At 34.7% G+C, this 26,781-nt stretch overlaps 4 protein-coding genes and 1 non-coding gene across 12 annotated transcripts in view; 2 read left to right on the top strand and 3 right to left on the bottom strand.

Moving 5' to 3' along the window:
* The window catches only part of tmem72 (transmembrane protein 72), a 122,484-nt gene extending 119,298 nt beyond the window's left edge, over positions 1-3,186 (top strand). For both annotated transcript variants that reach the window (XM_073873361.1, XM_055171114.2), the window contains 2 exons: positions 961-1,100; positions 1,718-3,186. In XM_073873361.1, coding sequence (XP_073729462.1) covers positions 961-1,100; positions 1,718-2,127 — 550 coding nt within the window. In that variant the 3' untranslated portion in view covers positions 2,128-3,186. The remainder of the gene's footprint in view (positions 1-960; positions 1,101-1,717) is intronic.
* Positions 3,187-4,561: 1,375 nt separating this feature from the next.
* Positions 4,562-26,781, top strand: rassf4a (Ras association domain family member 4a). 5 transcript variants are annotated; one of them, XM_073873357.1, is made up of 12 exons: positions 4,631-4,713; positions 4,814-4,862; positions 11,252-11,336; positions 11,509-11,584; positions 21,506-21,651; positions 22,854-22,936; positions 23,601-23,770; positions 24,701-24,802; positions 24,880-24,931; positions 25,006-25,127; positions 25,467-25,564; positions 25,685-26,779. In XM_073873357.1, the coding sequence occupies exons 3-12, from the start codon at positions 11,281-11,283 to the stop codon at positions 25,749-25,751; spliced, it is 972 nt and encodes a 323-aa protein (XP_073729458.1). In that variant the 5' UTR covers positions 4,631-4,713; positions 4,814-4,862; positions 11,252-11,280; the 3' UTR covers positions 25,752-26,779. The 5 variants fall into 5 exon arrangements, with proteins under 5 accessions (XP_055026277.2, XP_055026276.2, XP_073729460.1 ...); XM_055170302.2 differs by lacking the exon at positions 4,814-4,862 and having other exon boundaries at positions 4,562-4,713; positions 23,604-23,770; XM_055170301.2 differs by lacking the exon at positions 4,814-4,862 and having other exon boundaries at positions 4,562-4,713; positions 25,685-26,778.
* On the bottom strand, positions 5,578-7,973 carry cxcl18a.1 (chemokine (C-X-C motif) ligand 18a, duplicate 1). Its single transcript, XM_073873362.1, has 4 exons — positions 7,798-7,973; positions 7,548-7,681; positions 7,003-7,080; positions 5,578-6,441 (listed from the first exon to the last, which is right to left on the bottom strand). Exons 1-4 carry the CDS (start codon positions 7,858-7,860, stop codon positions 6,360-6,362), a joined length of 357 nt encoding a protein of 118 aa, XP_073729463.1. The 5' UTR covers positions 7,861-7,973; the 3' UTR covers positions 5,578-6,359.
* cxcl-c13b (CXC chemokine 13b) lies at positions 9,347-11,587 on the bottom strand. 3 transcript variants are annotated; one of them, XM_055170308.2, is made up of 5 exons: positions 11,549-11,587; positions 10,385-10,568; positions 10,100-10,220; positions 9,895-9,978; positions 9,347-9,789 (listed from the first exon to the last, which is right to left on the bottom strand). In XM_055170308.2, exons 2-5 carry the CDS (start codon positions 10,437-10,439, stop codon positions 9,699-9,701), a joined length of 351 nt encoding a protein of 116 aa, XP_055026283.2. In that variant the 5' UTR covers positions 10,440-10,568; positions 11,549-11,587; the 3' UTR covers positions 9,347-9,698. The 3 variants fall into 3 exon arrangements, with proteins under 3 accessions (XP_055026283.2, XP_055026282.2, XP_055026284.2); XM_055170307.2 differs by having other exon boundaries at positions 11,412-11,580; XM_055170309.2 differs by lacking the exon at positions 11,549-11,587 and having other exon boundaries at positions 10,100-10,217; positions 10,385-10,516.
* On the bottom strand, positions 17,187-18,317 carry LOC129416067 (uncharacterized). The gene is made up of 2 exons (XR_012372169.1): positions 17,891-18,317; positions 17,187-17,776 (listed from the first exon to the last, which is right to left on the bottom strand). It is a non-coding gene; the product is annotated as an uncharacterized protein (transcript).

Below are 26,781 nucleotides of genomic sequence, written 5' to 3'. Positions count from 1 at the left end.
AGTGTCAGTAAGGACTTTGGGCAACCTGGTAAGTTGAAATACACACTTCACTTTTGAGTCACGTGACGTTTATCGACCCGCGCCGTTTATTTTCCCCCTACAGTAAGGTTACCCAATACAAACTGGTAACTCTCTTGATAAATGCATAAGTAACATCAGTCATCTTGCAAACAGACACTCGCACAGCAGTTGCCCCTCCCACAAGAAGCGGATTTTGCTTCGGACGCGCGTCAAATGCTTGCTTTTTCCGCGCGTCTACTCCGCTCTACACGCGCGAATGCATTCAAAGTGTTCAAGCGGCAAACTAGGCGCGGTATACGCGATTTTGACGCCCAAAACGCGTCTGGTGTAAACTCAGCATAAGTGTGTATTAGTACATGTTAACGATATGCAAAAGGTACATAACCCAAAGTAAACAATGACGTGAGTTATGTTCTCCAACGTTAATCTCTTTTCTTGGACTACAACAAACACACGGATTGTAGGCAACAGTTTACTTCCTGTGATTGTTGATGTAGACAAGAACGACATTATCATAATTCCTCCCGCTTCGACTCAGCCTGTACAGTAAGTTAACTCCTGTTAGCATTGCATTGTGAGCGAATCTTTCAAACATGGGAGCATCACATTTCCGACTGACGTCAGAGATATTCAGGCCAATCACGACGTACATATTAGCTGGCCAATCAGGGACATAGCAAAAAAAAGTGAAATAAAATGAGTGGAAAATAATGCGTTTTTTTTTTTCAATAAACCACGCAAACACATTGTATTATACCAAATACACAAAATAACGTTGTTTTTTAGCATTGAAATAGGTGCCCTTTAAGTTAAAATATGTATTCTTGAATGTGTAAAGTTTAGATTTCAACCATTTTTATTCACATTTTGTAGTTTCTAATGTATGGTTCCCGATGTGTGGCAAATAATTTTTAACAACATTGGGTTTCTTGTTTTTAGTTGTCCACCTACATGGAAGTTCTTCATTATTTGGAAGAAGATAGCCAAAGTTGGGGGCTTCCAAAAATTTCTATACTACACAATGATGTCTTTAATGTGTTTCCTGCATCCAGTGCTTGCATGGCATGCTGTAATACCAGGTGCTTGGGCTGTACACTCTAAAAAGGTTACTTCCAACCCAGCGTTGGGTCAAAAAGGGACAAACCCAACAGCTGGGTTAAATTAACCAAGAAAATGTTTATACTTGACCCAACAATGGGTTAAGCATTTTTGGTTGAAACAACCCAGCATGTGTTAAATTACAAACCAACGGGTTGGGTTTGTACCTTTTTGACGCAACACTGGGTTGAAAATAACCCAACATTTACATACTGTAGCAGTAATATGTGATAAGTTTAACTACACAATCAGAAACAATTGGTCAAAAAATGGTCCTATAGCTGTCACTGGGGTGGTACCCTTTAAAAAGTACACATTTGCCCATAAACAGTTATTTATTAGTACCTCATGGGTGAATATTGATACCAAAGAGTGCATATCTGCACCAAAATGATACATACTGTACATATTAGGGCCTTTTTAAAGGGACATTAAGTGACAATGACATCTATAGGGTCGATCTTTTGACCATTTCTTTCTGACAGTGCACTGACGTTAAAACTATTGACTTATAGTCGTATACTCTCTAAAATAAATAACATTTAACAAATATGCGGTTAATATGATGAATCAGTAAACTCTGAATATACCTTTACAGGAGTTATGCTGCTAGTGACTGGATTCCTTAACTTCATATTGAGCAAAAAGAAAAAATCAGAACCTCCTAAAGATTCCAGTGTATATAATGACCCAAGTCAGTCTTCTGTCTGTATCACAGACACGGGACACACTGAACAGACATTTTCTTTCTTCCACACAACATCGGGCAAAAGAGGATCTGCTTTTCTTAGCAATAGCCGATTACATGGCATCACAGACAACAGTCACTCAATGATTGGAGAGCATGAGTCAGTCAAGAACGCCAACTGCAAGAAAACAAACACATGCATTAGAAATGTGCACTTCATAGAGAGTGTCAACGAGGAGGATTCGGAGATTGTGGAATTCAGTGAGGTGGAAACAGAAGAGACTACGTCAGATAAAGTACCAATAATTAGTTCAATGTGAGGTCCTAAAATGTGATTCTTTTAAATCATTCTAGGATGTCCATTTGAAAGTAGAGACCTGCAGTGCATATTTTTTTTTTCATTTGTTAAAATGATTACTGTTGTTTATTAATAATAATAATAATAATAATGTTATTTTTATTGTAAAATTACAAATATTTACAGTATGTTATTCAATTTCAGTATCTCATTCAGTTATATATAATAAGGAATTGCATGTTTTGTGCTTTGTTAAATGTTTCCTGTGGATTATGCATTATTTGCTTTAATATGTTTAATATATGCAAATGTAAAATAATACACAATGTATCATCAAAAATAATCTCCAGTGACAGAAAATTAATGGCAGATTGAAAGTTAAACCACAGTAGCCGACATATTTTCTACTGCAAACAGTCACACATCTGTCTTCTAGGCTCAAAAAGGTTTTATTAGATTGCATCTCTGCTAGGTCACCATAGTAAGGTATTCCCTTGGCAGGGCAGGCATTAAGGAGAGACTCCGAGCCCAGAGGGAAGCCTTTAAAGAAATAGTTTTTGGACTTATGGAAAATTAAACATGAGACTGATAAAAAATGCATGCTTGCAATTTTGCAATGATTTTTTTACCAAGAATGATCACTTTAAAACAACATTGAAGTTTTATCTGATAAGAGTTGCTTCTGTGGTTATAGTAACTATAGCAGTGTGTAACCTGGATCAGTCTGGATCTTCAGCATAAATCAGTGCAGTTAAGAGTCTCCCTTTCAACATACTGACCCAGACAAGAAGGCTTTTAGTCTAAAGACTGCTGCAATCCCCCAGGCCTTATTTCTGCATGAATGACTCCAGCATCCTGAATATTACACTGAAAAAAATAAAGGCTGGGTTTACTTAAAAATATAGTATATCATTTTTGCATTCATTTTTAAAGTAAGTTTTACATGGAATTTTAAGCAACTTATGCAACTGCTTAAAATTCCAAGTTAAAAGATAGTGGATGCAAAAATGATGCACTATATTTTTAAGTAAATCCAGTATTATTTTTTACAGAGTAGAGGAATATATGATGTGCTGCATTTATACATGTTTATTAGATATTGTATTACACATAAAATAAATTCTTTACACCAAAACCTTGGTTGAAAGTTATGTTAATCAAACAGATTTGCCATCTATTTGTTAATAGATAGTCATAGAGCAAATGACATTATTTGATAGAACTGGAATGGAAAGTCAATGTGCAACCAGGGCGTAGCTAGAATTTTATTTTTGGGGGGTCCCATCTTAAAATGAGGGGGCAACTATATATTTTTTTTATATTTGTTATTTTATTTATATACCTATAAATAAAACAGCTTAACACCTGTACACATTTAAAACAGCATATTTACTTCACCGTTTTAGCAGAACATTAAGTAGACTCAGATGATATAGATGGCACATTTTCTTATTCTCGCTTATCTTTCCTTGCTTTTTTTAAAAAAGCGTAATATTGTACTTTGCGCGCCATCTGCCATTGTCACAAAATATTAATGAACTCTCTTGAAAAGATGACAGCATAAGTTACGCACAACAACACCTGACATGAGCTAATCCAATCAAGTTTGAAAACAGCTGTCAATCAAACTTCAACATTTTCTTATTTTATTTTAAGCAATTGGAAATCTGAGGGGGCGGACATGTAAATGAGGGGGCCAAGGCCTACCCAGGCCCCCTCGTGGCTACGCCCTTGGTGCAACAATAAGTAAGGAAATGGTGGTTTGTACCAATCAAAATAATTAGACTCAAATACCAAGTAAATACTCTAGTAAATGCTAGTATAAAATTAAAAAAAAAGAATTTTTGGTAATATATCCAAACAAGAACCCAAATTGCATATTAACAGATAAAATTGGGTTATGCTATGTAATGTCTGCTTTGCTTCTAATTTTGTAATTAATTGTCATTGTTTGGCAGTACTGGTGTTGATATAATCATATCTTTTTATAATAAAACTGGCTTCCAACTGGGGAAGTGTCTTGGCAGCTCAAAGCTTCCTCAACTATTTTATTAGGCCTGTCAGTGTCATATTTTCCTAGATGGTATTCTTAGACTAAAAACAGGAAGCGCTTTTTCCCTGCCAAACTGTAACAAAGCTCAAAACAGCAAGCTAAAGCATTCCTCAGCATAAACATTACAAATTGTATTTGAAAGAAAAATGCATTTTTGCATTTCTTAGGATGAACAAATAGGCAATCTTTAAGAAAACCAACAAGCGAAAGAAAGAGAAAAATAAAGAAAGAATAAAAGGAAATCGACTCGTGGTTATCATCAGACTCAAGGTAATTATCACACAGACATGATAATCATGCCGCTGTGAACGGCTCCCAGCGTTACCCTGGGCAACCACAGAAGACGCCGCCCACAGGCGTCTATGATTGGCTCGTCACGGAGTGAGCTGTTGATGATTGGACAGCACAGCCGTCAGTCTTTAAAACGACTGAAATATTTTGACCGTATCTATCTATTCCCTGAGGAAGCAACTGAAGTGGGGAGAGTGGATTGCGAGATAAGACGTTTACAAAACAGCGAGCGCATTTTACAAAGAAACGACATTTCATGAAATGGTGAGAAAAACATAATAAATAAATGATGTTGCGGTGTATAAAAATGAAAGAGATCGTGTTATAGTTTATTTTGCGGTGTAATCTCTGGATAGTTCTGCAGGTGAGCACTTGACTGTGGCTCAGGTATTTTAAAACGCGACTGATTCCAGGTATGTGTATGGTATCTCTGTACAGCTGTCAAAACATATACTAGACTTGAGTAAACCTGTCCAAGTTGTTCATTATGTGTTTATCTCTGCATCAGATGTGTGCCGGAATGATATTTTGGATGATATGTGCATGCTTTACTGCCATGATGGATAACTACTTATTTCCTGTCTTGCAAATCTGTGGAACTTTGTCAAATTAGTTAATATATGGAGATGTAAGAGTCACAGCTGGGTTTTATTCTTTGAATGGGCTTAAAGAGAGGTTAAAGGGTAGGTTGTTAACGCAGTTGGAGAGCATCACTAAACACAAGCTCGTTTTTATGTCTATGTGTTGTTTTACTGAAGCTTCTTCCTGGTGGATGCAGATTATAATGTGTATTTTCCTTGAAAGCCATGTTAGGCTTTTTCTGTGAAGAGACCACTAAGACAGATTTAATAATTTATGAGAATGGTCATAGACAAAGGTGGGGTCAGTTCCTAGAATATTCAAATATTTTCTTCTGCTGAATAGGAGGATCTTTGGCTTTTAGCTGATTGCTTCATTTCATTATGGGTGAAGCTGGTTTCTCCTGTCACATTACAAGATGGATCACCCACATGTACAGAAAACACTGACTAGATTCAATCTCTTGCTTGCTTTCTATTGGTTTTGCGATGGTTAATGTTATTTCCAGTATGCATATGACATCCAATACAGAAAGACTGGCCAAAAATGTAAGCTTTTATAGGGTTTTATTGAAAAACAGTTGTAGAAAAACAAATAATTACAGGCAGATTATATACTAGTATGAATAAGTAATGTACATGTTAAAGGAACACTCATCTTTTTTTTTAAATATGCAAATTTTTCACCTAGTCAAAAAACTGGTCTAGTGATGTCATTAAAGCAGGAAGTAGAGGGCTGTAGTCCAAACCGGCTGTTCGTTGTAGGCTTTGAAAGGGGAATTTGGTTAAAGAAAATATATCGCCTCGCAGTGAACTTTGAGCTTTATCATTTTGTAGGTATTATTTATGCTAATATAGCAACATTACATACTAACTAGGGTTTCAAAAATGGGATCAGAAAGAACGTGACCTTTAAAACTTGATTGTTTTGTAGTTACATCGTGTACTAAGACCAACAGAAAATTAAAAGTTGCGATTTTCTAGGCCGATATGGCTAGGAACTATATTCTCATTCTGGCGTAATAATCTGTACGGCTGTAGCAGGCGCAATGGTATTACGCAGCACCCGAAAATAGTCACCTTGATATTTTCATTAGCAGGGGACTATTTTTGGGCACTGCGTAATGTCATTAAAAATGAGAAAATTGCGACTTTTAATTTTCTGTTGGTCTTAGTACACGATGTAACCACAGAAGAGTCGAGTTTTATGGATTCCAAAATGGTAAAAATCAAATGTTTCACTCTAGGGGAGCTGGAAAATTAGCATATTTTCAAAAAAAGTGGAGTGTCCCTTTGAAGGACAGGCAAATAGCTTATACACTGAAAAATAATTTAATGCTTTATTCGCTTTTTTGGTCCAGTTTTCCTCTTGAGCTTTAGACAAATCTTCTTCTTCTGTGGGTTGAATTTAATCCTAAACAACCAAAAAGTGACAGGTTTTAATTACTGTAAAGAAAGCTAAATAAACGAAAACACAGGGTCATCTAATGACCCTTATTCCTACAGATTCACAATGCTAAATCAGCTCAAATTATTAATGAATACAACAGATACAGTAATTCACTCGAGAGCAGATTTAAGCATCTTTAAAAGCAACTGCAAATTCTATATAGAATCAGTATAAATCGGTTAGTGCTACATGTAACAATCCTTACAACTGTATGTTTTCAAACAAACTTATTACTAAACTTTTTTTACCTTTACTCCTAGAGACTTAAATTAGAATATAAATTTGAATAACACGATGCAGAGTTTTCTTACATTTTAATTATAATAAAATTAAATGTAACTATAATTCAATACAAATAAAGTTAATAATTTTTGTTGATGATATTTCAAACAGATCTGTATTATATTCTAAATTTTCCAGAACCCTGCGAATATAGTGAGTTGAATATTTTTTTTGTAGCATTTTCTTTAGCCAGACGGTGGCAGTATTTCATTATATTAAATGATTCAGTTAAAGTTTACATACCCTCTCCAGCATTTTTGTAATCTTTTCCCTGGCTTGGAATCTGGATTTAAACAAGATTGTTTATTTGACAGCTGGAGTCTGCAGGAGAGATTAGAATACTTTCAGATATGTGCACTGTCATTAGTTTCATTATACAGTATAATACAGTAATCTGAGATATCACTGTAAAAAATTGCTGTAATTATGCAGCTGGTTGCCAGTAACTTACTGTAGAAGATAAAAACAGAAAATGTTTCATGTTCATTTAACTTTAAACAAACTGTTGCCAGTAAATAACATAAATGTAAAATCTACAGTAAGTAACTGGCAGCTAGTTGCCAGTAATACCCAGTAATACTGTAATTTGAATTTTTTTTACAGTGTATTCATTTTTCTGCCTCAACCAAACTTCACTTAACTACTTAACAAGTATTTTCATCCTGCATTATTTATTTAAATCAATTATACTGTTAGTTTAAAGATTAAGGGCACCAATGACAGTCTCATCTTGTGATCTAGATTGCAAAAACATTGCAAAGCAATTAAGCAGTTTTTGTTTTACTCACATTATTTGAACCTTGTTGCAGAATGAATCTTTCTGTATAATTGTGAAGTTTGTGACTTTTCTCCATCGCACAGAATTGGTCTCTTCAACACACTGACATTTCTCTCGATTAGATATGGCAGCATTCGCTTTATCTAAACACAAATTGAGAAAGATAAAGACATTTCCCACATCACCTCCATAACCAATGTCTGACTGACAACTACTGTATAAGATAAATGCTAATAGATGTCTTTTAACACTACTGTATCGGTATTGGAGCAGAATGACAACAGCAGCAGGCTGACACTGGCTGTCACAAACCTGAAATCCATTTTAATAAGTTGTGTTGCTCATAAGAATTCCTGTCTTAAATGTGTCTGCACTCGAGTGTGTTTGGAGTTGTTCCCTTTCTCTCCTTCACTATCCCTCCTTTCTCCATTTCCTGCTTTGCCATATTAAGCAGGATCACATGGTTTCCAAGAAAGCTTTGAGAGAAAAGGGATTTCTCAACACCTGTTGATTCACCTTATCAAGATGGCATTTTCGGTTGGAAAGCTTTTGTTCTGTCAGTATAAGAGGTTTAGATATGACTGATATGGCTGTTATTCCTGTTTATAATGACTGAATTATAGTTCTCACACATTTTTGATGAATGAATTTCATGATATTTTGATTTTGGTGATTAGCTGATAAGGATAAAATATCGCTGTAGATTGCATTTATCATGGAAAATTTCTAGCTGAATAATATGCATTCAGCTAAAAATTATTAATATAAAATACTATAAATATGTTTTAAATGATTCATAGGAGCTCAAGCGCACCACATCCATCATCGCCACAAATTAGATAATCATATTAATCCTGTATAGCTCAGATGTAGAGCATTGCGTTAGCAGCGCAAAACGTCTTGGGTTTGAACCAGGTAAAATATAGGCTATGCCTTGTAATGCACTGTAAGTCGCTTTGAATGAAAACATTTGCCAAATGCATAAATAAATAACCAAATGCTCTTAACATTTGTTATACTTTCACTTTAAATCGAATTTAAAATATAATGGCGCAGACCATTTAGAAATATCCATTAAGAGTCTGATAAAAAATAGCTAATTTACAAGAAAACATGACATAATTTGGGTTTTGCATATGATCTCTTCAAAAATATGATTTACTATGATAGAAAATTATAATTTTAAAATTTTCTGGTTTTCAAGTTTTTAATAACAATGGAACCACTATTACATTTGATATGATACTTTGTTTGTTTAGTGTTTATTAGGGCTGATCGATTCAGATGTTCCAGATCGATTCAGTTTCGATTCATAAGCTGTCAAATCGATTCGATCTCGATTCTCGATTCAATTTTCGATTCCGGTTCTCGTGTCGGTTTTTATACTCGATTCTCGATTCAACTCAATGAAAATAGATTTAATACAAATATTAATAAAAAAGAACAATGAACATAAGTTTACAAGTGGGTAATTAATAAAAAGAAATAACAGCCACAACACTATCGTTGTTGTCTTGCTTGCAAAATCTAAAATGCTTCCATATCTCTTACTTTTTATGTGAAGGTGGCATCAACGTCGATGAAGCACCTAAAACCGCCATTTTAAGCACTGAATGAAAGAATGACAGGCTCCTTGGTAACATCACACAAGGCAAAAAAGAGGGTCAACCACATTTTGAATCGACCACATTTTAAAAAACGTTTAATCTATTTCTTTTTTTTTTGCCCAGCCTTAGTGTTTAGTTGTTATTTAAGATATAGTAACATCCTATTTTTGTGCACATCTGAAAACAAGAATAAAGAGACATATAACATTTTCTTATTTATTACACTATTTTATATTAAAACTTTACACAATTCACTTTCTTCAGAACACATGCTTTTAGAATCCAAACATTAAACATTTTTAAACTGCATGTTTGACCTGCATAGCAAAGCTCAAATGTCTTTATAATTGTCTTTGCTCGATTCCATCCCTGTTATAACATGCCTTCATTAGATGCAATCCATTGTGCACTCCTCTGAATAGATCCTTTTCTTTATCCTCAGCTTGAAAAGTGCATATGAAAGTGCAGAAATCCCATAACATATTGCACAAGCTTAAAGGGCATTCTGTTCCCAGGATCATTACATGTGATTTAACATGTGCCTAATATTTCATTTAAGAGCCCTTCTTGGATTTGATTTGCCTTCTCTTGTTTGGCCTTTTCTTTTGTAGTTTGCGTAAACATCTTTTGCTGTCTTTGCCATTCCTTTTGCAATCAAAAATAGAAAGAAAACATTAACGTTAATAAAAAAATCACACAATATTAGTAAATATGTATAAATATGTTGTGCTGTAATTGATAGTTTCTTACCTTTGCCAACACATCATCAGTCGCTTGCCCTGTTTGTCATTTGGACTGAGGCACACTTGCCTGTTGTTCCTCTGCAGTGTGACTCTGATGAAAAATGCAAAGAATAACAAATTATTTAAACATACATGACAGATGCAACTATATTTGTCGCATATTATTAATTTAATGTTGAGCTGTAGGAACTGAAATGATGTCAGGTACTTACATAATTTCATCTTTGAGGCAGGTGGGTCCTTTTAGGATCACGCTGAAGTCACTAAATGGGCCCTTGACTCGTTTCGTCACCTGTGGACACTGGCAGGTCTTTGGTACATACTGACTTTCTACTGACTTAAGTAAATAATAATACATTGTAATTAACAATAACAAATAAATAAAAAACAATAAGTCAACCTCGAAAAATGATTGAATCAAGTAACAAATATGGGTAGCTTAACAATAGCTGCTCAGTTAACATAGTTTCATAGTTCATCTGCTCCGAAACACTCACCTGTTAGACATATGCTGAGGCTGAATGTCAGGAAAGCAAAAGCTGTCGGCTTCATGTTGAGGCTGTGTCTGTGAAGTGCTCAGTGTCGCTGCAGTTTTTATACTTTATTGCAGGGAGTCAGGGACTTCCCTGTTGTCACTTTTGGAAATTCCTGGCTCATGTCGTACTCCCACTGATTTCAGCTCTTTTTCAAAGACAACACAGGCTGGAATTTTCATATGCCCACCACTTTTAGAATCTTTTATAAACTAATCTTGTCTTGTGTACATTAGCCAGACTTTGATAACAGGTATTTTCGCTCAATATTGTTTTAAAACAATTACTTTAAGGATATTTTACTTTTGCTTTCTTTTTAGGTTTGAAGGGAAATAACTCAGTTTGCCTGAAAACAACAAAAATCAACAAAAATCACATTTTAGTTTTTTGACTTAAATGCAGTGTTTTGCTTTAAATCAGGTATTGTTATTTACTGCTAGTTAATAATCATTTAAACGTAGCAGATGCTTTTATAATGATTTGTCGGTAAGAAAATGTTGTTGATGTCTTTGTGGAAAAAAATTAATAGGAAAAAATGTGCAATCACTTTTGCTCTCGGTTGCCTGCAGACATAAAAAAATTATAATGTGCCTTTACTGAAACGTGTCTAGACAAAACCTGTTCTTAAAAAAACACATTCAACTGTTTAACATCTCCATTTCTCTTTATTCATGTGACTACCTTGATTCTGTAACAGAAGATTGAATGTAACATTACTGGTATATGCTAATGAGATTTTAAGACAATACTCCCTTGTGTTATTTGATATAAGAGTTATTTATCACATTCCTCCTCTCTTTTTCTCTCTCTCTTTCGCCTTTGCTATTTTAGCTGAAACTCTGGTTGTGAAAAGAGCTACCATGGATCCTGACAAAACCACCTATGTGAGGTTAAATGAGAGAAAAGTTGTCTCAAAGTAAGAGTTACACTTCTTATACAGTACACACTTTGTTAACAAATTCATGGAAAATGCATTTTAGTTTTTTCTCACCCATGACGTTAAAACGGCTGGTGCCATGCACTACAGACACACCCTGAACATTCATGCCAAACAACCTAAAGCCTTTTTGTTATTCTCTCCTTTTCAGGTCAGATATTTTGTCTCTTTTAAAAACCTATAACTGTTACCATGAGGGGAAAAGTTTCCAACTTCGGATTCGAGAGGTATGAACCTGCACAGAAAGTGAAACTGTGATACGGATCAAGCATTTTGGTGCTTACGGGTTAATAATTAATTTATAAGTTAATATAAGTTTTATCTTGTCTTTCTCGGAAATAGAACAGGATATAAAAGATTGAAATGCTTTTCTCAGATATGACTTAAGCATTAGCAGGATGTTTTTAAGTGGGAATATAAGATGTGTTTTATTTTATTTTTTTGGTGAAAAAATATTTTGTTACTAACCTGTAAAGTCATATTGGCTAAAAATAGCGACGCAACTGTCCTGCCAGTTTATTACAGTAAACAAATGGTGATGCAACACTGTATGGGGTTAGTTGTCAGCTCTATTTAATGAGCCTAATGCTTTAGAGCAGGGGTAGGCAATGTTGGTCATGTCTTGCAAAGTTGAGCTCCAGCTCTAATCCAGCAAGGTTTTATCAAGGTTGGAATTAAGATCTGCAGGACATCGGCACTCCAGGAATTTGCAAAAAGTGTTTGAGTTTTAGATTTAAGTTATGAAAATGTTTTTGAAACCAACTTACAAAACCACTGCTAGAGAAAGTTAGTCGTGCAAGCAAGCCTAAGATGGCCCATTATTGGCCCACTTAGGGCTCGCCTTAGGGCCCCCAGCAGGCTTCCTCACTTAGCCCCCAGAAAGCCCTCCCCAGGCCCACACAGGCCTTGCAAAGACAGCCCTCACTTCAACACACCTGCCTTTTTAGGTAGCCCTAAACTAGTTAATTAGCAGGTTTAGATGTGTTTAATTGGGATTGGAGCTGAAACCTGCATGACAGGTGCCCTCCAGGAACAGGGTTGGAGACCCATGATCTACAACATTTTTTACTATAAATTATTTTTGGCTACTACAACTTCAATCTTTGTGAAAAACAATTATTTTACATCTGAAATTAATGCTGTCACTACATAACTAATGTATTTATTGTCAAAAATGTACAGTCAAAGGGATTTCAAGCTAATGGTTTTATTAAATGCAAAACTAGTGATTCAATTTCATTAAATTTTAACACCATCCTCCAGGAGCAGGATTGGACACCTATGTCCTAGTTGTGCAACTGGGGCTTTACATCCACCAATGGTTCCTGGATAGGTGGTCTAACAGGAATGAATTAATACCCCAAAAAATACGAAATGTCACATTTGCAATTGTTATGATTTTTTTCTGAGGAATAAACTGTACTCTATTTTTAACATTTATTAACTATATAAAATTACATATTGTAGACACAATCCCATGCAAAAAATATTTTTTTATAGTGATGGGCAAAGATTAATCGCGATTAATCGCAAAATAAAATTGATTTATAAGATAATATGCAAGTGTGTTCTGTGTGTAATTATTATGTATATATAAATACACACACATTCATGTATGTATTTAATGTATTTAAGAAACATTTACATGTGTGTATATATATATATATATATATATATATATATATATATATATATATATATATATATATATATATATATATATATATATAATGCAGGGAGCATTTGTGTAATTGAACTCAACTCGAACTTGACTGAAAATACAATGATGAGAAACATCCTAAGATGCAGGACTTAAACAGACTGTGACAACTAAACATGGCTTTTTTTGTCGTGTATAGTCATGCTTGTGTATAAAGGATTCACCTCAAATGAAAGTGGAGAAGTGTTGTCATACCGAGCCTGTTTGCAAGGTCGTGGGAAACTGACATTGTTTATTAACAATGCCTACAAATGATTTACAAACTGGTGCTATCAGTAAACTTGACATAGACTAATAATTGTGTTAAATTCTATCTTGAATATTTGAACTTTTGACATTTTTTAATAAGAGTACACATTCTGACACATTGTTAAAAAGTTTCATTCAAGTCAATGGAATTTCCCACCAGGGTGTGTTTTAGAACAAGTTTGGCTATAATTTAACCTAAGTCAATATAGGATATTGAAAGTAAATAGTTTTCTCCACTGTTCAATTAGATGTAATGTCTAAAACACTTGTAAGACACTTAATAACAAAGGGTTTGTAACTCAGCATCTGATTGTCATAAATGAAATAGGAAGTACTTGATTCACAAATAAGTCACATTTATGTAGCCTGGAAGACAGTTGAGTGGTTAAGAGAAACAGGTGTCTTGCATCACGCAATTGTGCATAGGGTTGATGGTGTGTGTGTGTGTGTGTGTGTGTGTGTGTGTGTGTGTGTGTGTGTGTGTGTGTGTGTGTGTGTGTGTGTGTGTGCGCGTGCGTGCGCGTGTGTGTATCAAGTGCTTACATGCCTCTGGATGCCTCATGTGACTAAAGGAAAGCCAGTATCATAGATCCGAAATTAGATTGTTATATAATAATGTATTGCCAAATCTTACATTATTTTTTTTAAATCTCATTTCTTAAAATCTAATTAAAATATAAATGCAATAACTAAATTGTTTTCTATTATAACCACCAGGTATAGCTGTTACATGTTATTAAAAGAATAGTTTAGCCGAAAACCTTTTTATCATTTAATCACTCTCATGTAATTTCAAACCTATATGTTTTTTATATTTAAAGATATTTTGGGTGAATGTAAGTGACATACTGACTCAGTCCCCATTTTGTATAATTACAGTATATGTTAAAAATAGCTGTGTCAAAATTCTTTAAATGTTCTCCTATTGTGTTTAACAGAACAGGGTTATACATGTTTTAAACAACCTAAGTAAATAACAAAATAAGAGCTTTTGTACAGTGTAAGTGATGTAAATTGTAATAACACAAATTGTAATATTTTTATATAAAGGGGTCCCATTCTCTGAGTCAGAAAAGATGCATGTGATGCACAGCTGTACAGTTAACCTCTTTAGAAGAACTGCTCTGATTTCACAGAATAATTGGTCTTTGAGGGCACCTGCCCACAAAGAGAGAGAGAGAGAGCGAGGGCATGAGAACCTGAGATAAAAGAAACATTACGTAAGATAAATATTAAATGTGTAATGTGAGACTGAATGAGTAAGACACTGTGAGTATTGTGCTAGTAGTATGAGAGAGAGAGAGAGAGAGAGAGAGAGAGAGAGAGAGAGAGAGAGAGAGAGAGAGAGACTAGATAAAAGACACATTGCATAACAAAGATTGCTGGCCGAATGGGAAAGGTCTGGTTTACAGTATTAAGACTGTAATACTGCACTAAATACAGTGTGTGACCACATTAATATTATTAAACAAGTAAGATGTACTAAGTAACTAAATAGTCATGTTGCATGAGAACTTAATTGAGCTTTATCTTTTAGTTTATTCAAAGAGCATCTTTTAAGGTTCAATAAACAGCTGTCTGTTTTGGCATTCAGATATTTTTTGGCATTCAGTGTTCATTGTTGCTCTCAATGTTTGTTGTGTTTAGATCTTGTTTTAACTTGCATGAAATACACTTCTATAAACAGTCTTGGTTAGTCTTTATAGAAAACAGCTATACCTGGTGGTTATAATATAAAACAATTTAGTTATTGTAATTTTTGTTATTTTCACTAACATTGCTTCTGACTGCCCTTATGGAAAAATAACCATGGTTTTACTACACACTTAAAAAAATTATTCATTCAATTTCCTATATTTTTTAAGGTAAGTGGTTGCAATTAATTTATTTAAGCTACATTAAAACAAAAGTTTTTGTGTTTTTGTTTTGCTTTACTAATTTTTTTGTTGTTTAATTGTAGCTTAAATAAATTGATTGCAACCACTTAGCTTAAAAAAATTGATTAAATTTAATGAATCATTTTTTTCAGTGCGGTTAAAAAAACATGGCTACTGTAGTAAAACCATGGTAACCACCAAATAACCATGGTTTTGACAGTTAAAACCAAAAAAACATGGTTACTGTAGTAAAACCATGGTAACCACCAAATAACCATGGTTTTGACAGTTAAAACCAAAAAAACATGGTTACTATAGTAAAACCATGGTAACCACCAAATAACCATGGTTTTGACAGTTAAAACCTAAAAACCATGGTTACTGTACACTGTAAAAAAATTCCGTGGAAATTTGCAGCTGGGTTGCCGGTAACTTGCCGTAGATTTAAATGTATGTTATTACTGGCAACATTTTGTTCAAAGTTTAATGAACATTAAACATTTACAAGTCTTTGTCTTTACACAATAAAGTTTTCTGGTTCCCAGAATGCTTTGCATGAGGCTGTTATTGTATAGTTTTATTCTGTAAAGAGAAAGACTTGTTAATATTTAAAATTTATTCAACTTTGAACAAACTCTTGCCAGTATAACATAAATTTAAATCTACGGTAATATACCGGCAACCCAGCTGCAATAACATTGTAATTTCTACGGATTTTTTACAGTGAAAACCATGGTAACCACCAAATAACCATGGTTTTGTTAGTAAAACAAACAAAAAACATGGTTACTGTAGTAAAATAAAATAACCATGGTTTTGACAATCATGGTTTAAAAAGAAAACATAGTTTAACCATGGTTAGTGTAGTAAAACCATGTGTTTAGTGATCAGTACACCAAAAAAACATGGTTACTACACTTTTACCAGACTAAAACCATGGTTAATTTCCATAAGGGTGTTTAGTGGGTCAATGTCAAATGTCTGACAGCATTTATTCAACTTGTGTGAATATGCAGAAATGATAACCATTAACTACTTTAATGTTATTCATTTGCTATATTTTTTTACACGGATGTTTGTTATATAATCAATATAATAATAATAATATAATGATAATAATAAAATAATGTTTTAGGTCAGAACCTGAACAATCATTTGTCGCCCTCTGCTGTTTGATAGTGCGTCAAATGCGCGTTTAAACTCTGTACTGCCAACAGATGTCGCTGTAGCTTTGAGTACATCTCTTTCGTAGGGAACACCAGCTATTTTAACCACCAGAAAATTACCATTGTGTTTAGCATCAAGTCCTGTTTAAATCGCATTTCATGTTGGGAGGTAAAACAGTCAGATTCAAGAGACTAAATCTGAGACTTTGGCTTTCAGCTTAGGTTTTATGACAGCAATGGTATTTGTATTAACAAGCTAATAACTATAGAACTGATGACTTGATGTTGTGATGTGTGATGATATTTTACTATTAATTGGCTATTATTTATTAAACCTTTTGTTATTTATTTATAGATAGATATAGAGAGACAGGCAGTCAGTCAGTCAGTCAGACAGACAGACAGACAGACAGATATATAGATGGATAGATGGATCCCAGCAAGACATTTTGCATTTATAAGATTCAAACACAACCCAGACGGCTAAAACATGTGGGCTGTTAATGAAAATCGAGCAGACATCTAACAAAAAAGTGAAAATAAATAAATGGAAACAAACACCCTGTAACCACTGTTGACTTTGCTTACATGATGAAGTATAATACATCTTGCAAGTTATTTTTGGCAAAAACAACATGTCACCAAATTCATAGCTGGGCTACATCACGCCTATAGATGATAAAATGACAGCTATTGCGACAGCTATTGCTTGCAGGTATGGATGGATGGACGGATGTATAGATGCTGCTAAAGGATGTTTGACAGTTTAAAATACAAAAGAGCCAATTTTAAGCAAAAATATTTGGTAGATTGAAAGTAAGCATTTAAATAAAAATTCTGGAATTTATTTAACAAACAATAATAAGAGAGACAAACATGACACATTGTAAACACAAAATGTACAAAATCCTGTTCAGACAATAAATTAAACAAGTTCAGTTCATGAGATCTTTCATAGCATTGAGCCATCACAGTGAGCATCAGTGCTATCTGTCAAGCTCCTACAGTAACCGCAAAGCAGCAGGTGCGTTCTCTGTCCTGCACAGATCCTCGCCATGTGACTGTAACTGGGTCTGTGCAAACAACCAGTCCAGTGGGTCTTTAGCACCATAGTCCTTCTGGCTGCTAAACCTTAGCGTGATCTCATCCAGTCCGAGGGAACCGCGACGGGGCTGAAGGGCCCGGGAAGCACTGCGTGGCGAAGAAGCGGAGCCAGCGTGCTTGCACAAGGTCTTACCAAAGAGACGAGGTCTCTGAGTCCTGGTTACTCTTAGTGGTCCACAGCCAGGCTGGGCGAGCTCTTTAAAGGAGTTGACATATTCATCCAGGGACTGTGAGATGTCCTCGTGCGTTTCTGTTATTGTGGGAAGAGGCGCAACGGAGAGCAGTAATCTTTTGGGTTTCATCCTGGATCATAAAGAGAGAGTTGTTAGCTAGGTTTGAAAGATTACAGTTTTTACTAAGGCAAATACATTTTTATTTTCCATCCACCACATCTGCAATAAACTGTAACATATTTACCTGTTATGAAAGCTTGTAGGATGAATTCAATGTTGGCTCTTCTGTTGAGGTTTACTCTAGTTTGGTCTGGTCCACATGCAGCTCAGCACCTTTTATATAGCCACAGCAGAATGGGATTGTAAGCCAAGGCTAATAGCTCTAAATTTAGCTGTGATCTGACCTTGCATGCCTGGCAGGAAGTGTGTGTGTGCTGAGCAGAATGTAGGGAGGAAGCAAACCAATAGGACCTTGCAGCAGCTGCCCTGAATGTTTACATTGCTGTAACAATGAGGGCCTGGGAGAGCTTATTTCTTCACCTAAGACCCTATGAAACTCACTTTGAATTACAACAGCTGCCAACAACATTTCAGGTTTTATCTTGGTCATAGTTTTTGTTAAAGAGCAGGTCCTCAGAGATCCATTGGGGAAAAGTCTGGTGGGCTGCTATTCTGACCTCATGCATTGCTTTTTGGCTGTGGTAAATTATTATTGGTTAAGTATTTTGCAATTGCAGTGGCGGCTTATGACTTCTTTTTCGAGGAGGCATGAATGTGAAACTCGTGAAAACATCGTCATGTGTGTGGATTGTCATGTTCCGTTCGTCACATGTTTACAAAAGGTTTATGTGAATCACGTGTGATGTCAAAATCCATGCCTGGTGCATTCTTGTCGAAAGGGATTATGATTAAAGAGATGCTTCGTAAGGGTTTATGATAAAAGTGACACTCACGTTTGCTAGATAATCTCTTAATCTCATTTGAAGGCAGAGTTTACTGTTAAATGAGTGTCTTGCCAGACACGTGCGTCTCTTTTATCATGAACCCTTTCAACGGGTATACAGCAGGCACGTATTTTGACATGACATGCCATGCACATAGGTTCCCATGATGCACTAAACACATATTTTGCCATGCCGAACCACACACGAGACCTCAAACACATATTTAGGGTTTTAGGGGGCACTGGCCGCCACTGTGAGGTTGGACAGAATTTAAAATTTAAAATGATTTTTCTGTGAGTACACAGAGTTTATACATTGCAACTAAGCAAAGTTGTCTTTTGGGTTTATAAGCTGGATTTATGGTTGTGATCAGGCCCGGATTGGCCATAGGGAGGACCCGGTGGCCGAGCCTGTTTTTTGGCCACGATTTTAAAATTTTAACACAGGACGCGTGGTTTTCTTCTGCGTTTCAAACCGCTTGCCTGTGAACACTAATTTTGTTTCAGATCCGTCTATATTTGAGTACGTCTAGATGCATGACTTGTACGAACGGCCTCTAAAAGGAAAAGGGTCTACAAATCGTAATGTTTTTTTAATCTAAGTCATAGATGTAACAATGAATCATCTATGAATAGTCATTATTCATTGTCTATTGCAGGAGTAACAAAAATCTATTTGAGGCAAAACTCAACAGTTTATTAGTAAAAAAGTAAGTTTCATATGAATATGGTGTTTTCTCAAGTTATATATTTGTTTTTCTTTGACACAAAGCAGGCCTAACTTATGTTATTTGACAATATACATTATCTATATTAATTACTAAAAATTAAGGATTTTTATTTCTCCAGCTGTTTTCCCTGTATATTTTCTTGCTTGTGTATTGTATATCAGGGGTTTCCAAACTTTATCAACCCAACAGGTAATCTCAAGACCCACCTTTTTTATAGAAATATAGGGGAAAGCCTAAACACATTTATTCCCTTTCAGTAGTTTTTGAATAAGTTTAAATGAATAATATTAAAATACCTTATTGTGGGTAGAGGAGCCACAGAGTGCAGTAATCTTTTGGGTTTCATCCTGGATCATAAAGAAAGGCTTGTTAGCTATTTCCAAATGTGCTTTGCATTAAAGTTGGAAGATTAAAACTTTTACTAAAGCAAATAAATTTTTATTTTCAGACTACCACATCTGCAACAAACTGCAATAAATGTACCTGTTATAAAAGCCTGTAGGAGGATTCTGATGATGATTATGGCAAAAATCATTATTGTTTAGGCTACTGTATTTGCACTAAATTGGAAATGATTTATTTAAAAATACAATGAATTGCAAGGCTGCAGAGAAGGCTACTGAGGATTTAATTGTATTATTTTAATATAGTCATGAACTAAAGTGGGCCGGTCTAAGGCATGAAACTCCAGGGCTGAAAATGAGTCCCACTCTGGCCCTGGTCATGGTTTTCATAAAGTGATACAGATCAAATGTGAATTATTTTTTCCCTTAGACACACCAACAATCTTAAAAATAATTGTGTTACAAAAGGTTCTTTACAGCAATGCCATAGAAAAAAGAATTTGTCTCCCCAATGAAAAACATTCTGTCAGATTTTGTATGACTCTTTATTTAGTCAAACATTATTTGTAAAACAGAAAGGTTCTTTGGAATTTTTCTTTCTTTATGGACCGTAATAGCAAGAATGGTTCATCTATGGCACTGTATAGCATACTTATTTTAAAGATTGTATAGTACACTTTAGCTAAAAGTAGAGATACTGTATAAAGCTAAAATGTATTGACCAAAAACTTTACAACTTTTATGTACTTAAATAGAAGGCTGTGACCCCATTGAAACAGAAAAAATTGCTTCAATCAGCTATTTTTAAGCCGTTGTCTTGAATCTAATGGTTAAATCTGAGAGTGGTATATTTGGCTCTGTTGATATTGGTCTTTCCATGAGAACGGAAACGACTTATCTACTTTGTTGACTTAGTTCCTGATAGGATTAAGACTGTGCTTAAGTGCACGTGGCAGTAGATCTCTCCATCCGTCCACACACATAGCCACTCTCTAAAAAATGATGGGTTATTTTCAAACTAGCCGTTGGGTTAAATGAACTCCGAAAATGTTTATATTTGACCCAACAGTGGGTTAAAACAACCCAAAATTTTGGGTTGAAACAACCCAGCATAGGTTAAATTACAACCCAGTAGGTTTGGTTAGTACCTTTTTGACTTAATGTTAGGTTGAAAATAACCCCCCCAAAAAAATAACCAAACCCATTTTTTAATGCATCTTAGTACACTCTCGAAAAAGAGAACAAAAGTATGTACCTCTAAGGTACCAATGTGCACCTTTTAAAGACAAAAGTTTACTTTTTTAAAAAGTTACCGCCCCAGTAACAACTTTTGTAACTTCTTGTACCTTTTATCCAAGAGTGTAGACCAGGGGTCTCCAACGTGGTGCCTGTGGTATAACATATCAGCAAGTAAAATTAAATAAAATCTACAACTACAACTAAAAAGTTTTGAGTAGACTATATCAAAAAGTAGCCCTCCAGATTGTTTTATCCATTGTGGTAGCCCTTGCCCACAAAAAGTTTGGAGACCCCTGGTGTAGACTAAAGAATACATTGTAACGTTTTGTCCAGAATGCATTTGTAAATTAACTTTATTTTTCATTTGAATGACACATCATTGTTTAAATTCGCATTCCCACTGACTTTCGTACATCTGCTATATTTGTACTGCCTCCAAAGTCACTTTCCATAACTTCACTGCCTTCAATTGAATATCTGGGCTTTGCAACTGCTTGTTTAGCACGTACACTTGAAACAAAGCTCAGACATGAGCCAGCAGGATTTCCTGCATCTGACAAAAGAGCTAATGATGATTATTATTATTTCTTGTATCGCTGCAGGAAGAGGGTGAGCTGATCGTGGAGGGTTTACTCAACATCTCCTGGGGCCTGAGGAGGCCAATCAGACTCCAGATGCAGGATGACAACGAGCGTTTTTACTATGACTGCACAGAAGCGTGGAGGTCGGAGAGCTCCGAGTCCAGCAGGTGGGTGGAACAGTCTGGATCTTTGCTACACACCACACCCAACTGGTGTCTTTCTCCTTCATTAGGGCAAAACTCCATCTGTTTCTCTGATGAATTCAGTCTCATAGACACCTCAGTTTTTGTTATGGGTGTGGAGCTTTTTTTGCAGATGTTTTGTAGATGATATGGAAACTCTAACAGGTTAAGCTACCAAAACAACGGTCTGCTGCACAATACATATAGAGTAGCTAGGTGAAAAGGTCAAGCATGGCTATTGACCAATCAGCATCCATGGTTGGAAAATATTTAGATTTTAATAGGAAATAAATTGTTAAACCAAAATGTTAGCTAAAACTAATCTATTTATGATGTTTTGGATATTAAAAGGTTTAAAAGCGCAGATAACTTGAGCATTAGTCCAAAAATGTGTTTCTGTAGCTCACTGGTAGAGGATTGCGTTAACAGCGCAAAAGGTTGTGGGTTTGCAGGAACACACATTATGAGAAAATGAATTTATTATAACACACTGTAAGTCACTCAGGATAAAAGTGTCTCCCACATGTGTGAGTAAATGTAAAAACAATTCCCAACCAAGCATTTGTATTTGTTGGTTTCTTTCGGAGCTGTTATGCTGTAAGTGCTGATAATGACTCGTAGTCATTGTTGTGTGTTTTCTGTTGAGGTAATTTCCTAACACATGTTAACTAGGTGAAAGCTAATGCTGTGTTGTTTTGCTCTTTCAGTTATTCAGAGGTCTGGGCCTCTTTGTAGTCTCACGTGCACTCATGTATCATGGAAATTATAATCAGATCTAAGCATCATGTTCAAACCCCTGGTGACCTTTTGTTTGATACTATGATCAAAAAGATTGAAAGGCTTTTAACATAATCAGATTGTGATCATAATAACATGCACTGTATAAATTCCTTGTTGCACAAACATGTTAATTAACTTAATTTAATATAACAGTTAATTTAAACTTTCTTGACTAGTGAGGAGTTGCTGTAAATTATAAAAATAAAGTTGAAATAACAATAATAATATATATACCTTTTATTTATACACATTTTTTATAGTCTTGGTCATTCCAAATTAATAAGCCCTAAAACATGTTTTAGAAATAAATATTGTCTGTGTTGTTCATGTTTAATTATTGTTTGCAACTTTTTTTGACGTTATAATGAATTAGAATACTTTTTTAATTTACTTTTTTTGCTTGACAGGAATGAAAATAATGAGCAGAGTAATCCATTGCAGTTTTCTTCAGAGCCTAACAACAACAAAATCTGTGCCACATCCATACCAAGTGAGTATGATTAAGATTCAGATTTACCACACAAACCATCACACAGTTACACAGTCTGATGGATAAAAATATTATTGCTGGTTTGTCTTTGGTGGCCTACAAACACCTTTTTAAAGTTTTATGCTTTCTGTTATACTGTAAGCCTTTGGACCAAATGCATTATTAGATGTAATTTCCCCAAATGATCTTATAACTGTGATCCTGTATATGAAATCTAGGCTAAAGTCTCATAATCTCATTTTGAGATTTGATTTTACTCAGTAAAAAAACAGTAAATCACAAAAATGACTTAAGCCGGGTTTTTAAAGACAGGGTCACCATTAGTCACCATTAGTCTAGGAAATGATACATAAATAGCTGCTTCCTCACTAACCGTGTTTAGACTTTGTGTTTTTAGCGGCTTGAAAATGAATCAGATATTTTTAGATCATCATTATTATGATTTTACCACACGACTTTAGACAGATCTGTCTTTCCCCATTCAAGTAGATAGGACTTTAGTGCCCAGAGACGATGTAATGATGAATGCCAGTGACGCGACATCCCTAAAGGGACTTTGGTATCACCCATAATAACCCATAATACATCACAATTCCTAACAGAACTATTGTTGTCTAGTACTGTATTGTACTGTAATATAATTCAATTCTCTGATTTTTAACAGCAGGTATGGATGGATATGATGCTGAGGAGGATGTCCCTCAACTGCTGAGGACAAGAAGTGACGCAAGTTTTGTAAACATCCAAAGAAGATCTAAAATTCACAACTCTGCAGATTCACAGCAGATTAAAAGACATCGTTTCTCCATCAATGGACATTTCTACAACCACAAGGTGAAAAGCTGTACCTGATTTGAATGAAATCCCTGTTTCTTGGTTTTAGAAATTCCTTGCAGTCAATAAAGATTTGCATATTTTAAACCAATTTTAGAAAGCATTTATGATATATAAGCACAAATAACCCTAGTACATTTAAGGTGTAACTATCTATAAACCTTTGCCTCAGAGAAGAGCCGTGCAGGATCTCAGAAGGAAGCCAGAAAAGAGTTGGACCTCTTCCACACTCAGGGTTTAGGACAATAGTACAATAGTGTTCACTGAAAGATAGCACGTCTTGTGTCTGGCAAAGGGCCCGATGCTCTCATAAAGTGCCACAGCAGCATCTGTAAGGGAAGTGTCTGTTGTCCAAGTGTTTATGTTGTACTTTAGTGTTATGAGATGGATGCAGGTGTTGAGAGGCAGTTCTTTCCTGTACAGGCGTTGCTTGTCACCTGCCCCTCTTATAAATGGTCTTCAAAGGTCATACAGTATATATGTGAGCTGGGCTGTAATGATCCTTTGGCAGAATTATCTAGCATTTTTGCTGGCCTAAAACAGTGTAAAACATGAAAGGAAAATTTTGTTAACTGCAAATATGACTAAATTGTTTGCTCTCTTATTTTTTTTTTTGTAAATGTAAATGTAAATGTTGTTATTTTTATATTTGATAAAATAGTGTGCTTTGATTTAAAGTTACTGTGAAAAATGCTAAAGAAATATTAAACAGAAATGTAATCAGTGCGGTTTACAAAGATATTAAAGTTATATAATGATATGTGCTTTATACAGTATGTTATATTACATGTGTGTTTTTTGTTTATATGTTTTGTATATGTTGCAGGCATTCGAATTAATTTATTATAGGCTACATTTTCGTCACTTGTTTCAGATATCTACAGCATAATATTCATTTCAAGAAACTATTTTTTTACATTTTCTATATAGACATCTGTTTTTACTCCATCGTATGGATCAGTGACTAATGTTCGAGTGAACAGCACTATGACAACACAGCAAGTTCTTAACTTGCTCCGTCATAAGTTTCGGGTAAGTTTTGCTTAATTTAGTTTTGATGATACAGTAACCTATACTTCTCATTATTACACTGCTCTGTACTTGTACAGGTAGAAAATAAGGCTGATGAATTTGGTCTCTACCTAGTCCATGAATCAGGAGGTAATATTTTTATTTCAAAGTTTACTTCTTACTTTAAACAAGACTAAATTTATCTCACAATTTTTTTTTATTAGAAAGAGCAAAACTTAAAGAAACAGAATACCCTCTGGTATCTCGTCTGCTGCATGGTCCATGTGAAAAAATCGCCAGAATATTTATTATGGAAAAGGACCTTGGTGAAGAGATTACATACGATGTGAGTATATCTGTGCATTTTAAAGTTGGGGTGTGCATGCTTCCCCGGGAAGATATTGATATTTCATTTTCAGATGCTACATACAGTATCAAGTTTCAGATGCTACATACAGTATCAAGTCTAATTTTATGTATACGTAGCTTATCTAGAAGTCTAACAATCATACAAATATATTGAATGCAGACGTTGTTTGTCTTATTATTAAAATGATGAACCAAATGAGCATATTGCCTCTTCCGCATTTGCTCATATTCAAATTAATCATTGCTTTGATTTTAAAATGTGGTTAACATTTTTTACGGTATTTTAAGGGTTAACACACTTTTTCTTGTCTTTCAGGTTGCACAGTATATCAAATTTGAAATGCCTGTTTTGGACAGTTTCATTAAGAAATTGAAAGAGGAGGAAGAGAGAGAGATTTTAAAACTGACTAGAAAGTAAATACTTACATTCCACAAGAAATAAAATAAAATAAAGATTTTCCAATTAATGTACAATACAAGCATACAATTGTATTCATTATAATCTGAACTGTGTTGTTCTTTGTCATTTCACAGATACAGTGTACTAAGATCCATGATATTGCAGAAATTAGATGGCATCTCTCAGATGAATCATGTGTGAGAAAATCTGCTGACATCAGAAGAATCAACAGTGACTTAGACTATAGGCTAGTTTTAGGGTTATGTTTTCAGAAGCCAAGTGCAATAACTAGTATATCAAATATAGGCTAGTTTTGTACATTATATACTGTATTAGTAATCGTATTTTTACCTATAATTCTCAGGCATTACAAATTGACCTATTTTATGATGTACATATATTATGATCTTCGTGATTTTAAAAGGGCAAACTGTTGTATTTTTTGTAGAACTTTTAGAATATACTCTTGATATTATTTCTACAGTAACTGTATTTTTATTTTTCATAAAATTAATATATGAGAAATGTTTATATGATTTTATATATTGTCACTGTCTATTTCTATGTAATATTGTCGTGTTAGTTTTATATATGCATGTAGAATATCATGACACCTCGAATAAATAGCAGCAGACATTAGACCATATAAAACATCAGTATGCCTTATTTAAATAGATGCTCAATTGTCTGCGTTCCTCTGCCGGGCACATTGACAATTCACTTTTTTAAACTCCCATAGTCTTTATTTTTATTATCTTAAATGGTTGTTTCGGTGTTTTAGGAAAATAGCTTGTGCATTTTCATTCATGTTCACAATAAATGTCTCTTATTGTTCTTAAAGTGACCCTCATACAAAGCCAGTTCCCACGAGCTATAAAAGGTTGTTGTGATGTCAGTGCCTTCTGGTTTCAGCGCCCATGTTACACATTGGGAGGCATCATGGGAAACAAGGAACATTACAGTCCTCAAGGTGGTTCCCTTTTCCTGGACATGCAGCACTATTTTTTTAATTCTGGCAACACTTTACAGTAAGGTTATAGCCTATTTTCTAACATGACCTTACATAACAAATACCAGTGTTTATTAATGCATGTTTTTTTCAGCATTTACAAATACATTTTTATCAAACTTTAACATTATTTAATGCACAATGAACTAACATAAATTATTGCATTGTCGTTAACATTAGATTAATAAAAATTAATAAATGCTAAAAAACTGTATTGCTTAT

The sequence above is a fragment of the Misgurnus anguillicaudatus genome, chromosome 11 (genome assembly GCF_027580225.2).
Source record: "Misgurnus anguillicaudatus chromosome 11, ASM2758022v2, whole genome shotgun sequence".
Taxonomy (NCBI): Eukaryota; Metazoa; Chordata; class Actinopteri; order Cypriniformes; family Cobitidae; genus Misgurnus; species Misgurnus anguillicaudatus.
This window is presented reverse-complemented; position numbering and strand designations above follow the sequence as displayed.